The sequence below is a fragment of the Lissotriton vulgaris genome, chromosome 11 (genome assembly GCF_964263255.1).
Source record: "Lissotriton vulgaris chromosome 11, aLisVul1.2, whole genome shotgun sequence".
Taxonomy (NCBI): Eukaryota; Metazoa; Chordata; class Amphibia; order Caudata; family Salamandridae; genus Lissotriton; species Lissotriton vulgaris.
This window is the reverse complement of record NC_141699.1, coordinates 176,887,282-176,905,928: the sequence shown is the minus strand read 5'-3', so window position 1 is coordinate 176,905,928 and position 18,647 is coordinate 176,887,282. Positions and strand designations below refer to the sequence as shown.

Below are 18,647 nucleotides of genomic sequence, written 5' to 3'. Positions count from 1 at the left end.
ACGCCTGACCTATTCTTGTAGCCCATAGCCAATCTAAGGAATTGGCGCTGTTTGCCACCACAGGTAAAACTCGTCCACTGACTACTAAGGGAGGACAAATTATGGGCAAAGAAGCCATTAGATATGTCTAGCGTGGTTTTGAACCTTTTATACACCAGACTATCCACAAGAGCAGAACTGTGAGTATTCTGCATCGCACACGTACGACAATGTTAGTTTAAGTGGCGGTAATCCAATACCAAACGGTACGAGCCATTTGGCTCGATCACAGTAAAAGTTATTCATCTGAGACAGACGTTTCAATTACACCTTGATATTCCAATTGTTCAAGGATTTCGGCAACAGAGGCTTTCGCCTCACGCCGTATGGGGTATTGGAGTTGAGGCTGTGGCATTGATCGCAGTGGAATCTCATGTCGAGGGGACAGTTTGTCTCATCCACAGTGAGTACGGTACAAAGCCGGCGCGAGTGCCTTAGCCCAATCTTCTGCAAAATGCAGAGCCTGCTCCTTAGGCACAGTGTGCGCGAAAGCAGGGAGGATCACCTCCTCCCCTTGTGCAGCGGCAAGACAAAAGGTGGGGGCCAGTCAACCTCCGCCAACAAAATATCATATGTAGTAGTTAGATTTTCCCCCAAAAAAACTTTTATGGTATGTTCTATGTCTCCTTCAATCACAAGGACAATTTCATAAAGCCTTTCAGGGGGAACCACTCTAGTGTCAGCTGTCTGCACTACCGCAAAGGTTTCAGTCGCTGTCACCCTCAGTAGTGGACGCGGCGCCTCTCGAACAATGGTAATCTCCGCTGCGCTGTCCAGCAGTGTCAGCGCCCATGTCAGATTCAGAAGCTGCATTCTCACTATCCGTGGCATATCTCGCTGTTACAGCAGCAATTTTCTTCTTTTGAAACTGTGGTCTTTGATGTGGTGTCTCGTCCTGCTTGCCTTTTCCATCAGTCTTACGAGGCTGCTCACGGCTCTGTTGGGCACCTTGACCTCTGCCGCCGCCTTCTCCACCGGTGGCTGTTACTGATGTTTCCTGCATAGAGCGAGGAGAACGTTGTTCAGGAAACTTAACCTATCAGGTGACTTAATAGTACTGCTGTCGCGCAAATCATATTTACACTCAACAGGGGCAGATGTAGGTGAGCCCGACGGGAACCCTGTTTCTGTTGCTGTTTCCCCTGTTTTTTGTTCTTACCCCAATTCTGTTTCTGAACCTTCGGGCGGTCATCTTTATCAGGTGACCCTTTTTGAGTCTGCTGTTGTTTCTCTTTCTTAGCAAAAGGCGTCCGGGACTTCGCGCAGAGTATTAGAGACTTTGAAACTCACCACATCCCTCTTGACCTTTGCAAGGACGAGATCGCGTACCATGTCAAACGTTCCCACGAGACGCATCCCCCAACTCCACAGCAGCCTCCGGTTCTTGTTCAGCCTGAACACGCTTGATCACAGAGGGCAGTACAGTCACAACGGGGTGCCAAAGCACCTAGTGTAGACAGCTTCAAAAATCAACCCCCAAGTTGTACGCTCATTTACGTCAGGCACTACGTTTTTCTGCAAACTTACTGTGTGGATCCTGTGTTTTTCAACAGGACTTGTATTAGGAAACACTGCTTCCAGTTGGTCGAATTTCTCGGCAAGCCAAAAAGGCATCTCTTCATTATCCTGGGGACGCTTGCCCATGACCGCATTAACCATGACAGGACTAAGTTTGAGTACACCACCAACTGGATGCGTTGCACCACCCGGGAGTTTGCGTGTAATGTAATGAACCAGACCCCTAATAACTGCAATTGCAGAGGCGTACAGGGGTCTCAGTTGCTGAGCTGTTAACTGCCCCGCCAGAGGATGTGGGGTGTAGGCAGCTAAAACAGGCCAGGTAGCGCCTGGAATGGACAACAGCCCTTGTCTGACTGCTGTAATAACGTGTGGGAGGGCGCCATCAAACCAAACGGCATGCTGCCAAGCAGAAATCGGAATTTCCCCCGTCCGATAGGGAGCGTACACTGCAGGAGCATCAGCAGGTGTATAAGAGAAACAGCATCAACCGCGGGAAACATGACCCAGGAGTAGTACAACTGAAACGGGTATGTCACGTCCGCTGAAACCACAAAAACCACAGCCTGTCCCTCCATAGAAACGAGGTATTCCTGCAAATGATTACACGCAGCTACATGGGATATTAACCGCAGCCATAACGAAACAGTAATAAGGAAGTACAATGCAATACAAAAAGGCACAACTGGGTAATAATTCAAACAGAAACCCGTTTTAATTTGATCAAGCTTGAATAAACCTATATCTGTCACTACCGTCAACCGAAAACCAAAGTGAGGGGGTCATAGACTGATATAAGAACTACTCAAGTGTCTCACAATAAGACAACACTCGTTGGCGGCGCCATGTTACAGTGATTCTGCGCAAACACAGACTGTGCACAGAGACTTAGGACCTCAGTGAATTAGGGTGTGCCAAAACTCACCTTAGTACCCAAAATCCCCTACCAGACTAGCAATCAGTGTCACATTATCTCTTTGTCTTATAGCAAAGAAACCAATGATTAGACAACCTAGAACATGCGACTTAGGACTATCTCAGGAATGGTGGAAGTGAGAACACTCTTTTGTTATATGTTCATACCAGTCCACAACAGGAGTAAAATAGAGACACGGTAAGGTTAAAATATTTATTTTAACGACGTGATCTCAAGCCCAGTATTTTAATCAACATAAGCATACATATGATTAGGTACAATACGGTCAGCATGGTTACAATTCCATAAAATACAAAAGGAGGAATCATATTACAATGATAGTGCAAACAGGTGATACAAGCGCCTATTTTAAAGCAACGTCCCTATCTAGGAACTATGTATTATAAAACTTTAGAAGGTCTCTGGAGTATTCTTTAGGGGACCCCATTTACCTGTCCGCTCAGTAAGTGTAAATTACATCAGGATCGGTTAGTCTCTTCGCATGCCTGGAATCTTCCAAGTGTGTTCAATTCTGGCAAGTGTGCTATGATAAAGGCGCCAGAATCCTACTCTGCTTGCAGCTGCCAAATTGTTGTGTCTAAAATGTGTTACACAGACATGCCGAGGTTATGATAACCTTGGCGGCTCAGCACTCACTGTACAGTCTGAAGACACGATGAATGTCTAGAGATGTCAAAAAACAAACCCTTTCTCATATATAGACCTTCATGAAAGCTAACTCAGCAAAAACAGCTAAGCAGTGCCGTGTGCAAAAGCAGCAAAAAGGAAAAATGGGGTTTAAACCCCTAATAAGCCATGCTAACTTAACATGCACGGAAAAAGAGGCTCAATACACACACTACAATACACACGGCCTCTATTATTTTTCTGTTCCTTTCAAAAGTGTAATAGCTACACATGACACACAGTACACCACGACGTGAAGACCCAAACGCCGACTCCCCGACACCACGAGCACCGGGGCCTCCCCTATCGAGCATATCCTGGAATGTGAATGGGCTAGAGAATAAGATAAAGAGGGGGCTGGTTCTCCAGTACTTAAAACGTAAGGGCCCTACAGTGGCTCTAATTCAAGAGTCACATCTGGTTGGGACGGCCTCTAAGGCGTTAGACCGCTGGGGGTTCAAAATAGTGGCTCATTCAGAATTCACCTCTGGTTCCCGGGGGGTGGGCATATTGGTTTAAAAAAGCTCGCCCGTGATACTAAAAGTGACTTGGACAGACGACCAGGGACGCTTCACAGCATTGTCATGTCAGTGGGAAGGGCATATGTATAATGTGGTCTCAGTCTATATCCCCCCACTCTCCACCATACAGCTTTCCAGGATCTTGGGAAATTTCTTCTGGGTCTTCAAGAAGGGGAACTGATTGTGGGTGGAGATTTTAATACTGTAATAGACACCGCCATAGACCGCATGCCGCCCAGAGAATCTGCTAGACCAAATCAGGCTCTGAAGGAATTCATAGATGCGCTGGGACTGAGCAACAATACACCTTTCACTCCGGGGTGCACAACAGTCTCTCACGGATCGATTATATCTTGACCATAGCAATAACCCCGGAAAGGATAATTGATATATCACACTTTCTAAGGGGCATCTCAGATCCCTCCCCGATACAATTCACATATACAGCACAGGTCCCTGGCAGGAAATGACTTTTCCTGCTCTACCCAGGTAATCTAAATGTCCCTAAGATTGGTAAAGCACTCGTGAAAGCCACTGGACAATATTTTACAGAGAACGAATATTCGGTGGAATCACCAGGCATTTTATGGGAGGCATATAAATCGGTGATTCGGGGCCAAGCTATGTCTATTATCACCAGCCTCAAAAGGGAACAAAGACAACACCTAGACACCCTGGAAGAGGGAGTACAGAGACCGGAGGAGCACACGCTGCAAACACTAACGACACCACAGCACAAGCCCTGACATTAGAATGTCAGGAATATAGAACGTATGCTTGGGAAGACTCGAAAGCCAGACACTCAGCCACCCAGCATAGACTGTACGAACTAGGAGATAAGACTTGCAGACTGCTGGCGTGGTTGGAAAGGAGAGAGAGGGCGAGCAGATGGATTGTCCAACTGACGCCTGATGACGACATCACCACGACAGACCCACAACTCATAGCGGAAGGGTTAGCCACACATTACGAAAAGGTATATACGCCGCGAGCCACAGTCACCAGAGAGGAGAACATACAGTTTCTCCGAGACAGCAAAATGCCTACACTAGCACAGGAAGCAATGTTGGAATTAGAAGCCGCATTTACGACTGAGGAATTGGGGGTGGCACTATCGGCACTTCACACAGGGAAAGCTGTAGGACCTAATGGCCTGCCGTTTGAACTATATAAAAAGGTGTCAGGATCGATACTGCCCCACTTACTAAGTATGTATAACGAGAGTCTTGAAAAGGGGATGTACCAAAGGATCAACAACTTGCCACAATTGTAGCAATATACAAGCCAGGTAAGCCCACACTAAATAGGTCATCCTACCTCCCAATATCCCTGATAAATGCAGAACCCAAGATACTAGCCAAAGCATTATCACTGAGTTTGCAGCCTCACCTTAAGACCCTCTTCCACCCAGACCAATCGGGGTTTATGCCGGGGCGCAATACCTCCCTCAGCTTAAGACGTCTGCATAGAATATTGGCTCGGATACCAACGATCCAAGAAGATGCAACTATCCTCTCATTAGACGCCGCGATGGCGTTCGACCTCGTTGAATGGTCTTTTCTGCTCGCAGTACTCCAAAAGATGGGGTTTGGCCCGAAATACTGTGCATGAATTAAATTACTGTACACAGCACCCCTAGCACAGGTGGTAGCAAATGGCCGTATTTCACAAGAGTTTACACTGGGAAGGGGCACATGACAGGGCTGCCCGCTGTCACCACTCCTATTCACGCTAATACTGGAACCGCTTGCGGCCTGGATAAGACAGGACGGGTAGATCCGGGGAATGAGATGAGATGGGAGGCAGACTGGGAAGACAGAATTTCGCTATATGAGGATGACGTGTTAATATATTTGACGTCCCCGGCACGGTCATTGATATGCTTATTGGATATCTGTACTGCATACGGGAGGGTATCAGGGTATACTATAAACTGGACAAAATCACTCCTTTGTTGTGCACGGTCCCACACCCAAGCTCCCACGTGGATTTGAGCTACAAATTGCGACTAGAGGGTTTAAGTATTTGCGAATATATGCTACACCACAGGTGACACTTTTCATGAATGAAAACCTAATGCGGCCCACTCACAAAGTTTCGTGCTGATGTTAAACATTGGAGGTCCCTTCCATTGTCGATGCTGGGGAGGGCAGCACTCTTTAAGATGATGGCCCTGCCCAAGTTTTTATATGCCCTCCAAAATACCCCATTCTCAGTCCCCCCGCTTATTTTAAAGCTATTAAAGCTTAAGTCTACGCACTATTCTGGGATGGGAAACAGACACGTAAGCGCAACATAAACTGGTCCGTAGCTGGTATGATGGGGTAATTGTACTACCTAATGTGAAATTCTACTACTGGGCTTCGCAGCTTGTGGTAATAAACCAATGGTTACACGCCCGCAGGAGGAACCGGCATTCAGACTGGATAGATATGTCTTACCGACTGATCACCTGATGAAAGCCCTTTATACCAATAAGAGACTGAACACACTCTCAGGACCGACTGCTCACACAATCAAAATATGGCATACAAGTCAAAGAGAGTTGGGATGGGAGGAAGTACTGACACAGACCACCCCCCTCTGGGAGACCCGCTGATTGGGCTTCTTAGCCAACACCAAGGGGTTCAAGAAATGGGACCTCATTGGTATTACCAAAATAGGAGATAAGTGGGTAAAAGGGGAGGTCCTGCCCTTTTCAAAACTGCGATACACGTTCGGAATGGCGGAGGCAGAACTCTATCGATATATACAAATCAGAAACGTGCTCAAGAGCTTTATCCCCCAGACACCCAACTAGCAGAGGCCTCGCCCCTGGAGGACAGACTTCCCACAGGGACGGCTCTAGGCTCATGGTGGCCCTGGGCAGGGAGCCTAGTTAGGGGGCCCCAGAAGAGTGGGTCGGGGGGGGGCTCAGAAGGTGTTTGGAAGTGGAACAGAGCCGGAGGCCGCCAAATCCCTGCCAGGGGCCACCACGCAAATATGTATCCATCCTCAGAGAATTATTATACTAAGGATATATATTGGTGTGGTGGCCCCTGGGGTTTGGTGGCCCTGTGCAGGTGCACAGCTTGCACATGCCTAAGACCGGCCCTGCTTCCCACTTATATGGAAAAAAAGGCCATCTCCCAGACGTATCGCAAGTTAATTGAACAACCAACCAGACACCAGAATGACACTAAGTGAAAGGTGGCAGACTGAATTAGGAGACATGGAAGACTCAGATTGTCAGGACGCACTGGCGTCGGCTCGAGAAGGAGCGATCCCATCTAAGCACAAACTAATACAACACAAGGTGCTTCACCGCATATATTATTCACGCACTACACTACATAAGCTGGGACACGCGCCTGACTCATTATGTCTGAGAAACTGTGGACTCTCTGAAACATTTCACCACATAATATGGAAATACCCACCAATACAATCATACTGGGAACGAGTAATGAATGTGATCTCGCAGGTGGGGGAGGGGGGGGCGGAGGTTCCGCCGGATTCCAAACGATGCCTCCTGAACGTTTGGGAGCCCACAGACTTAAACTTGGCAATGCAAAACTGGGCCATGCTTGGGATGACAATAGCAAAGAGAAACATAGCTAGGAACTGGGGTTCCGGAGTGCTCCCCACATACCAGCAATGGAGAGGTGACATGGATGTCGTAATGGTGGCTGAAAGGGCGGTATGCACCCACAGAGGATGCCCTAAGAAATGGTCCCGAATCTGGGGAAAGTGGAACGAATTTAGGGGGAATATATGTGAGCCTCCGCAGATGGACTCTACCCTGGAAAACAGACCGTGAACACCGCCAGGGGGGGATTAAAAATCGACATAGATAAAGGGTACTGAATGTGGGAGAGATGGTAAGGGACTAACGCCTAATGATATACTGAACTGTGTCAAGTTATAATGGAAATTCATGTGAATGCCGTGATGTATGATATACGTAAGCCAAATGACAATGGAGACTGTTAATTTTATTGTGCAAAATGAAATAAAAAAAATTCTCAAAAAAAGAAGTTAAGTCCTCACATTTTACTCTTTTCACAAAATGGGATCCAGGTATTTGATCGAGCTCTTCAATCACTGCCGCAGCCACCCCATTAGAGCTCGGAGAGCGGCCAGTGTACAACTGTTATAAATTCCCAAGATTTCGCGTGTTAGGAAGGTTGGTTGTTACTTTGTGTGCCTTTCTGCTAAACTATGGAATGACCTCTCGGTCACTTCGCGCTGTTTAGATATTTTTTTTTACATTTGAAAACATTGCTCTTTAGAAAAGTCAAATTCATCATTTTCTGCTCCCTCATACTTACGCAGCACCGAGATGCCCATTGTGGGTAGTTGTAGCTTTATTCAAGTACCTCACTCATTCATAAATGTATTCTAGTAGGGGTGTAATGTCTGAGGCACAGGGAACAAGAACACCATTCTTATGAACGGCATGCATATTACCAAGAGGAGCCTTCCTACTGCGGATAATGCTAGGTTTTCAAACATAGAAAGATGAAGGCTGAATTGCTCAACTGTGCTCTTCCTGAACTTAGATTTTGACAGTTTCCCCTACTGTAACTGCTTTTCACAACAGGTTTCAATATTTACAGAGCATTCGCATACTTGTATGTGACAGTTCTTACTTTGATCATTTCTTGTTATTGTTTGGGACTGTGTGCTGTGAAAAAACGCGTGTGCATTGTGAAGAATCACGAAAGGAGACATAGCATCTCCAGATTAGTAGTGAAACATATCACTGATTTTATGTCAGAGAGGAAAGGGAGTCTCCTCCATCCCCCCCCCCCCCCCCCCCCCCCACAGCAAGTGCAGCAATTGCACCTCTCCAGTGGACCATTTCTCTGATGTCTAGGCTTGATCTCAAGTGTTCTTCAGGTGTGTTGCCCTATAAATCGAAGTGATGTCTGATGTTGCAATTCCCCTGTCAAATGTGAACATAAAATACTTCTGGACGGTGATATGAGGCCTATTGTAGTGCCATAGAAAATGCAGAAGTTTCAAGTTAATATTTTTCAACATGATTGGGAAATAACATGGCAAAAGTTCTGTAGGTCTTAAAGTAACCATGGCAAATCCTACTTTTTAAAATCGTTAAGCGTCCCAACAGAGACAGGGGGAGGGTATCCCAAAACCTCAAGTCTCCCACTAACCTATTGATTTGTGGCTGAATATTTCTGGTTCATGCCCTCTGTGGGTCCGGATTCGCATAGACACCTATTTATGTCAAGCCTCTGAGATGACCTGTACGCCCAACTCAAATCCTGAGGGGACCTGAGTAAATTACAAATATCTGTAGTATCTGTAATACACTCTGACCAACCCATCGTGATCACCCAGGAACACTAAGATGTCATAGGCATACAATAGCATTCTGTCTGCGATTCTCGGATATCATTCCAGTTACACAACAGGAAACAATTCTTGTGAAACTGTAATTTATGCAATATCTATCATTTTGCTTATGCAACGCAATAATTCGATTAAATGGTTCTTTTCCCTCTGAATTAGTCATTATTATCCTCCTATAACTCCTAGCAAAAGACAAAAGAATCTGTTTGCACCTGGACACTTCAAATAAACTTTGTTTCACTTTAGTGCAAACAAATTAATTGCTAGTGATGCAAAAGGGTTGTTCCTCTAATGACATTCATTAGAGGAATGACCCTTCACTATGCATAACAACCACATTTAGACACCGAGCCACCTCTAAGGTTTCTCCTACTGGCAGCTCCTGTGCTACCACTACTGGGTTACTGCTACAATAAAAAAATCTGCATACCAGTAGGCCTTAGTTAGCATAGTTTATAATTGAAATTACATGCAAGACCTATTGCCTTTACCAAGACTTGTTTCCTTTATGGATGAACACCTGCATTTTGAGTTTCGCACAGCTGGTCAACCACCTCATCAGGCTTGCGGTTCACCAGTTCAATTCAGAGGTGGATTTCTGCACAGTAGCTATAGATTGAGACTGACTTTCTCCCCCAGTGAATATATCCTAGAACTGGCTACCATTTGCCACTGGGCCGCAAGTTTATAATGACACTAGTTGGGGCGACTGTCACTAGATTTTTCTGCATGTAATACTATGCAAGGTACTGCAGTTACAGGAAGGGAAATAACTTAATAGCCCCACCTGCAGCTAGCAGCGTACTAGAGGTCATAGCCTCGGCTGACCTGTTGGGTCAGATTGCTGCCTGCTAAATGAGGTCAAAATTCGATTACATTTGGGTGGGTGTTTTATTTAAGGTGAACCTGTAATGTGTGAAGCCATGCACTGAAGATTTGTTTGTTTGCAGAATTGAAGAACTGACATGTGGTGGAATGGTTGAGCAAGTTCAGGATGCCTTTGGAGAGACCATGACTTCAGTCGTTTCACTCTGCGCTCGTTACCCCATTGCTTGTGCAAATAGCATTGGTCTCTTGTGCACAATTCCTTACACAAGGTAACCCATTGAAGAACTACAATACAATGTTTCAGTTAATGTTTCATTTGTTTAAATGTATTTATTTAAGATATAAGCTTAAGCTGAAAGTAATAAATCTATAAATTGCCTGAAGGGAATCATACCGGTCTGCATACTTCTGTAAGTATACTGATAATGTAATCGGTATTAAGCGTTTTGAGCATCAGATTACAAGGTATAGAATTACACTTCTTGACATATTTAGATTTTACATAATTGATATTTTATAGATTCATGTATGTTGTGCATGCTCTGTGCCTTCATGATCCTGCGTAGTTGTGAAGTGGGATTTTTTCATATGCGTTCATCCTTCACTACTTTTTCAAAAGTGCCTTTCTCTTTTAAGACACAGAAACTCATGATCTTGTATGGGTCCAACAATTGTGGCTTTCATTGTCAAGTCTGCTAAACTCTGGCTTAGTGCTATTGACGAAAGAAATATTTCTTCTTCTAAATTAGACCACACGGAGCATGCCAATATGTCAATTTATATCTGAAATATGACTGTGTGGAGATTGTTGGAGACTGGAAGGTCTTTGCCAGAGGACTGGAACAACCTCAATCATTTAGTTATCTTGAGCAACAGTATCAGTATTTTAATAGGAACTTGAAGAAGAAATGGTTAAGTTGTACTTTGAAAAATTCTATTGAAATTTAGAAAATTTCCCTCTGAGAATTGTCTGTATGATGCACAGAGATTTTAGTCCTTTGGTTATTCTGGACTCTTCGCAATATATGAACATGTTTATACACTATGTACATAAAATATTTTTGGGATATGTCTGTATACCTTCACAGAAAATTAACAATGTCTTGCAAAAATCTTGATTGTCTGTAATTGTTTTTTTAGATAGTAAGCCAAGAGAATCCTGGTATTTGCAGATATAGATATAGTGCCTATTTCTTTCTTCTCTTCTCAACATCGTGTCAGTTCTCTCCAAATGTAGGCCTCTGTGGATAGGTGACAATAGAATGGTGGTGTGGACAATTGGAGATTTTTTTTATATGGTAGAGACTCCTTACCTTAGAATATTTCCCAGACATCATACAGAATCCGGAAACATTTGGTGAGCAGTACCCTGCACGCTTGTAGGTGACGGGATTCGGCTTTGCGTGCCGACGTCCGCACCGGATGTGACTTGCGAGGTGCCTATATAGACAGCACCTCAGCGTGCGGACATTAGTTGTTTTCTTTCCATTGCAGTCAGCGCAGATCCGGAGAGGGCTGCCCTGAGTCACTTTTGACTGTCTATTTTTCGACCTTTTGTTAAAGATTATTTTGAGACTTGGTCTCCTGGTGTGCAGGATGTTCATCGGAAAGGCAGGTTTTAAACCATGCTGCACCTTTCACTGACGGATGTCTGTGACGGACCTGCACATCGTTTGTCTTTGTTGTCTGGAGCGAGATCATGACCCAAGACACGCGAAGATTGCCGCTCCATGCACAGTAAGGTGCTGAGGTGGTGGTCTTTCAAGCTTTGCGATGTTGATCGACTCTGACTCTCCTGATCTTGGTTGCAATGAAGGTCCAGTGATAAGGTCCATAAAAAGAAGTTGTTAAGAGATCTTCGACTACACTGTGCAAGTCTTCGGACGAGTTGCTGGCTATTGGCACCTGAGGCCTAGCTCTGTAGAGGATTCTGTGCCTTTGCCTAAGCATTTTACGAGGCCATGCACCTCATCTTTGGGCAGCCTGACCCCTCTGGAGCACCCTCGGCACATAGGTTTGGGAAGGGCCCCTACCGATCTTCTGTCGGCGGGTTTCTCCCTCGGCAACAGTTGAGCCCCAGTGAGTCATTGACTGATCCAGAGCGGTGGTGGTCGAACAACCTTGATCTTCCCCTGCGCCTTCTCCAGTGCCGACTCCCTTTGCGACACCGGCACCCCCATCATCATTCCTGACTCTGATACAGAGATGAATGGGCATCACCTGATGATGGCACCGACTGGGGGCAGAATTCCCATATCAGAGCCAGTGCCTTATTCTTACGACCGGCCTGGACTGGGTGATGATTGGGAGGGGTTTGCAGACTCTTATGGATAGCAGATGACACATGGTATGGGGTCTGGTGAATGCCAGTGGGCTGGATACCTCCCCAGGCACTAGCCTGGTGTCTTCCCCCTTACTGTGGCTACAGAAGAGGGTGCCTCACTCACAATGGGGGTGCGGAGGTGGCTGAGGCCCTGGACCTTATGCTTCCCTCAGTGGCAGTCAATACAAATGTCGTGACGGAGGTTCTTCAGCCACAAGTTGCCCCACTTAAGCATTACTCATATTTAATGAAGCCCTTACTAACATCCTACTCAGGGTTTGGTCCAAGCCCTGTACAGGGGCTCTTGTGCATAAGACAATGGCCCACCACCATCCCTGTGGGGGCTCCAGCTTCCTCACCCTGCACCCCACCCCAGAAAAACTTGGCTGTCCAGGCCTCCACTTCCAAAATCAACCCCGGCAAATTCTCTACCACTCCACCAGATAGGGAATCCAAAATGCTAGATACTTTTGGGAAGATGTTCTCTTTGCCAGCGTGGCACTGTGGTCGGTGAAAACCACCTGCCTCTTGGGCCGATAATACCCTACAATCTGAAAGAAACAGGTTAGTATTAGATTCCTTACCTTAGAATATCCCCAAGCATCAGACTGGATCAGGAAAATTTTGCATAGCAGCACCCCTGCGGCTCCGCCTCCGTCGCCAGCGTCAGTGGCGCCGGATGACATCGTCAGAGTACTTAGACACCGCCCTTGCGCGCTGATGTCAGTTCTGCTTTTTTCCGCGCCAGCAAGCGCAGGTCCGGAGAAAGTGGTACCCTTTAGTCACTTTTTGACTAAGCTTTTTCGATCCTTTTTGGATCCATTTCGAGTCGACTCCATTGGTGCTGGTAGGGATGCTTGGGTTCAAGCCCTGTGCCGACTGCAACTGACTGATATTGGTTAGCGACCCACATCGCCGGTGCCTACATTGCCTGGGGCCCGATCACGATGAAAAGTCGTGCCGCGACTGTCGGGCCTTGACGTTGAAGGCTAGGCGGGAGTGCTCCCATAAGCGCCTCGAGCTCCGGCACTCGGCCCCACGCCGCTCGAGGTCCCGGTCCGGAAGGAGGTCGAGGGACCGGTCCCGGGGCCGAAGTCATCACAGCTTGGCGAGTCGACACCACTCGACGGGCTCCAAGTCCTCAGGTAAGAGGCACAAGAAGTCGAAGAGGCAACATCGCTCTACTGACTCTCCACCGACGCTCGCGCGACGCGCCGGGGGTTTGGGTGACAACGCTCACGCGGCTCCGCCGGAGCTGCAGGCGTCGCGGCCTGCTCCATACCCGCCGGTCCCTGGGCAGAATGCAACACCGGAGGAGATAGACTCCTTCCTCATGGCCATGGGGTCGCTCTCTCCTTCGTCGGGTTCCGCGGCGCCTTCGGGCCAAGCAGCCCCGACTGGGAGCCTAAGCGGGCCTGGTCCTTCGGCCCCCGAGCCGTCGGGTGCTTCGGCCCCAGCGCCGTCGGCGACTTCGGTCCCGGCGCCGCAAGGCCCACTGGATCTGGTTCCGGATCCGGGTCGCTGCTGGTCGACCTTATGACCCCGCCGGCATCGGCCCCTAGGGTGTCATCCCAGGCGTCGTCCCCGTACGTCGCCGTCCCTGGTCCACCCCTCGGTTCGGATCTGGCGTCGGAGCGGCGTCGGAGCATTCAGCGCCGGCCGAAGAGGAATTCTTTGAGGATCTGGGTCCATCCTTTATCCCTGAATTTCAGGACATGGACGACGAGGGAGACTGAGGGGGGAGGTCTGAGGACCCTCTGGCACGTGAGTGCCAGTAATATCAGGACTGGACACAGGAACTAGGGGAAGCCAGTGGCCTGGATACCTCCCCAGATACTGGTTTTGTCTCCCCTCCTACCGTGGCTACGGAGGAGGGGGCTGCTTATAGTGTGGTGCTGATGAGGGCAGCCAAGGCCTTAGCTCTTGAGCTCCCGGTCGCAACAGTGAGGTCTAACATCCTCACATAGGTCCTTAAACCGCAGGTAAGCTCCCCAGAGCCTCTACTGCCGTTTAATGAGGCTCTCACAGAAGTCCTGTTGGGCACTTGGTCCAGGCCCATTACAGGTCCCCCTGTAGATAGGAACGTCGCTAGGGCCACCGCCCAGCCCCGGACGACCCTAGTTTCTTGTCCACCCACCCCACCCCCGAGAGCCTGGTTATCCAGGCTTCTACTTCCCAGTCCGCATTCCCGACTGCACCACCAGATCGGGAATCCAAGAGGTATGAACAGTTCGGAAAGAAGATGTTCTCCTCCCTTAGTTTGGGGTTGCGGTCGGTCAACACCGCGTGCTTCTTTGGCCGTTACACCCACTCTTTGTGGGATATGGTTGCAGCCGTGCTGCCTGAGTGCCCATAGGGAGCCCGTGCGAAACTCGCTCAAGCCCTCGCGGAGGGAAGGGACGCAGCGCGGTACTCTATAATATGAGGACTAGATACCACGGAATCGCTAGGAAGAGCGATTTCCATGTCTGTGGCGGTTCACCGCAACGCCTGGCTGAGGTCCGCCAACTTTTTGGCTGATGTCCAAAACACCCTTATGGACATGCCGTTCGATAGCAGCCACCTCTTCGGTGGCAAGGCAGATCATGCCCTGGAACGCCTTAAGGACTCCAGGGCTACGGCCAAGTCCTTGGGCCTGTCGGCCCAGCGCCATCAATCTTCTGCCCAGCGCTCCTTTCGTGGCCACGGAAGGGGTCTCCCACACGTCCTGCCAGCCACGGGCCGCAGACTAACATTCAGCGCGGTGGCGGACATGGTTACCGTTGCGGCGGTAACAGGGGACAACGGCGCCGCCAGTCCACATCCACCCCCGCAGCATCCGCCTCAAAGCCTTCCTAGTCCGAGCTTTCAGGCCCATTTAACGTCAGTGGGGGCAGGGTTCACCATCCCCTCCTCCACTAGCGCACCATCACATTGGACAGGTGGGTGCTGCAAATCGTCCGAAGGGGCTACTCCCTCCCCTTCGAGGCGACCTCTCCAGCCATGCCACCACAGTACCACGTGTCGGGGGATCACTTGCAACTTCTGCAAGAGGAAGTTTCGGCCCTCTTGGCCAAGGGGGCCATCGAGCGCGTTCCTGGGCCAGATGTAGGACGTGGTTGTTACTCCCACTACTTTCTGGTTCTCAAGAAGGGGAAAGAGGGCCTACGCCCTACCTTGGACCTAAGGAACGTCAACGGCTTCCTCCGGAAGGAGAAGTTCAAGATGCTGACTTTGGCTCAGGTCTTAGCTGCCCTAGACCCGGGAGACTGGATGGTAGCGTTGGACTTGCAGGGCGCGTATTTTCACATCCCCGTCCTGCTGGCTCACCGGCGCTACCTGCGGTTCACGGTAGGCCACGAGCACTTTCAGTTTACCGTGCTCCCCTTCTTCCTTACCAGCGCCCCACGGGTGTTCACGAAAGTGATGGCGGTGGTCGCAGCTCATCTGCGCAGGCTAGGGGTTTCAGTCTTCCCCCTACCTCGATGACTGGTTGTTGAAGGCGGGCTCGCCCCAGACAGTCGTCAGCCACCTCCAGACTACGGTTTACCTCCTGCACCTGCTGGGGTTCTCCATCAATGTGCCAAAGTCACACCTGTGTCCCTCTCAGAGGCTCCTCTTCATCGGAGCAGTTCTAGACTCGGCGCAGTTTCGGGGTTATCCTCCCGAGCAGCGGGGGGAGGTACTGACCTAGGAACCACCATGCCGGGAGGACTCTAGGAGCGAGGGCATTAGCCTAAAAAGAAATGTTTTACTACTGAAGATTTATATTTTTATATTTCGGACACTGTACACACCTTGAAACGAGATTTTCCTACGAGACTTAACCTATTTAGCCTTGAGAAAGCCCCGGCGCAAATCGCCAAGAGGGGGAGAAACACGTGTCGGCTGTCCTTGCTGTATGGATCAAAATAAAGAAATCTTGCTGCAAACAGAAATGTCTCTGTCCTCCATATTACGAGCTGGAAAAAACGGATATTAATCCTGGCAAACTGAATTAATTTCATGTGGAGATTACACTTACAACTTCTTAAACCTGTTTTTCTAACCTGAAGCCCAAGAGGTCCAGAGCTTCGAGTGTGTCTCCAATCACCAATTAATCATACTTATTCAAGTGTTGTCCAAAGCCTTGAAACCCTTGGGCCTTTGCTACCTTATCTACATCGCCCCAGACAGTCGTCGGCCACCTCCAGACTACGGTTTACCTCCTGCACCTGCTGGGGTTCTCCATCAATGTGCCAAAGTCACACCTGTGTCCCTCTCAGAGGCTCCTCTTCATCAGAGCAGTTCTAGACTCGGCGCAGTTTCGGGTTTATCCTCCCGAGCAGCGGGTTTGGTATATTCAGGCTCTGATTCCGATCTTTCAGCTGTTATCCCCAGTCTCGGTCAGGTTGACGCTGCGGCTTCTGGGGCTGATGGCCTCCTTCATGCTTCTGGTGCATCACGCCAGGTGGCTGATGCGGGCTCTGCAGTGGGACCTGAAGTTTCAGTGGGCCCAGCCTCAGGGCAACTTGTCCGACCATGTCTTGATCTCGGAGGGCACTGCAAGACAGTTGCAGTGATGGCTCACGGACCGCGATTGGGTCAGCGGCAGATTCCTCTCCCTACCCCAACCAGAGCACGTAGTTGTGACGGACGCGTCCCTCCAGGGCTCGGAGGCCACATGGGAGAGGCGGAGATCAGAGGCCTCTGGTCTCCGGCGGAGTCCAGGCTCCACATCAACCTTCTGGCGCTGCGGGCGATCCGGCTTGCACTGAAGGCATTCCTCCCCTCTGTCTGGGGGAATGTAGTGCTGGTGTTCATGGACAACACCACCACCATGTGGTACTGCAACAAACAGGGTGGGGTGGGGTGGGGTCGTGGACCCACTGCCAGGAGGCTCTGGTCCTCTGGCAGTGGCTGGAACATCAGGGCGTGACCCTGGTGGCTCAACACCTGGCAGGTTCCCTGAACGCCAGGGCGAACAAACTCAGCCGTCGGTGCATGATGGATCACGAATGGCGTCTGAACTCGGACGTGGCGCAAGGCCTCTCTCAGCAGTGGGGAGAGCCTTGGTTAGATCTATTCGCCACAGAAGAGAACACGCAATGTCATCAGTTCTGCACGTTGGAATTTCCAAGGCGGCACTCGCTCGGAGACGCTTTTCGTCGCGAGTGGAGCTGCGGTCTGTTATACGCCTTTCGCCTATACCACTTCTGCCCAGAGTGCTGAAGAAGATCAGGTGCGACCGGGCCCAAGTCATACTTGTGGCTCCGGACTGGGCACGAAGATACTGGCATCCCGAGCTACTCAGCATGTCAGTCGATCCCCCGATTCGTCAGCCTCTTCAGGAGGGCCGTCTGTCGCAGCAGTAGGGGATGGTCCTCCACCTGAACCTGTCCAGTCTCCACTTACATGCGTGGAGATTGAGCGGCGGCAGTTGAGGACATTTGACTTGCCTCCTGAAGTCTGTAATGTGATTCTGGCAGCCAGGCGTCCCTCCACAGAAATGGTATACGCCTGCAGGTGGAACAAATTTGTGGCATGGTGCACAGCAAAGGCTGTGGATCCCCTTTCTGCCCCTCGTTCAGAGGTTCTCCTCTTTCTTCTTTCTCTTGCCCAGCAGGGCTCTGCTCTGGGCACTCTAAAGGCTACCTCTCTGCCATTTCCGCTGTCTTAAGGCTCCCTGATCAGCCCTCTTTGTAAACAGTCCCCAGTTGTAAATAGGTTTTTGAAGGGCATCACTCATATGTTCCCTCCTGTTCCTTTCTTGATGCCTCAGTGGGACTTGAACCTTGTTCTGACTTATCTGATGTGTGCTCCCTTCGAGCCACTTCATAACTGTCCTCTTCGTCTCCTTTCTCTTTAGACTGCATTCCTGGTTGCCATCACCTCTGACAGGAGAGTGAGTGAGCTCCAGGCTCTTTCCTCTCAACCTCCTTTCGTTTCTCTCCAACCGGACAAAGTTGTGTTGCGGATGTGACCCTCTTTCCTGCCCAAGGTAATCACAGCCTTCCACATCGGGCAGTCCATCACCTTGTCCACCTTCTTTCCGCATCCCTCGAAAGAGGAAGAGAGGCTCCACAGTCTGGTCCCAAAACGTGCACACTCATATTATCTGGATCGCACACACCAGCTCCTGGTGGATGACCAACTCTTTGTTGGTTACGTGGGCGCTAAGAAGGGAAGGGCAGTGCACAAACGGACCATTTCTCGATGGGTCGTCTTGTGCATCAAGGCTTGTTACTCTCTGGCTAAAAAGGAGCCTCCTGTGGGGCTACGTGCCCATTCCACTCGGGCCACGGCGGCTACTACTGCCCTGGGTCGGGGGAGTCCCCTTGCAGGACATCTGTCAGGCAGCTACGTGGGCCTCTCTGCACACGTTCGCAAGACACTACTGCCTGGACAGCCAAGTCCGAAGAGATGGCTTTTTCGGCCGTTCCGTTCTCCAGGACTTTCTGGTGTGATCATTGGTTCGCAGACCCACCACCGGGGTTGGTAT

At 49.4% G+C, this 18,647-nt stretch overlaps 1 protein-coding gene across 1 annotated transcript in view; it reads left to right on the top strand.

Moving 5' to 3' along the window:
• Positions 1–18,647, top strand: part of HECTD4 (HECT domain E3 ubiquitin protein ligase 4) — a 2,691,195-nt gene that overhangs the window by 775,514 nt on the left and 1,897,034 nt on the right. Inside the window, exon 33 of the mRNA XM_086943079.1 lies at positions 9,987–10,133. Coding sequence (XP_086799205.1) covers positions 9,987–10,133 — 147 coding nt within the window. The remainder of the gene's footprint in view (positions 1–9,986; positions 10,134–18,647) is intronic.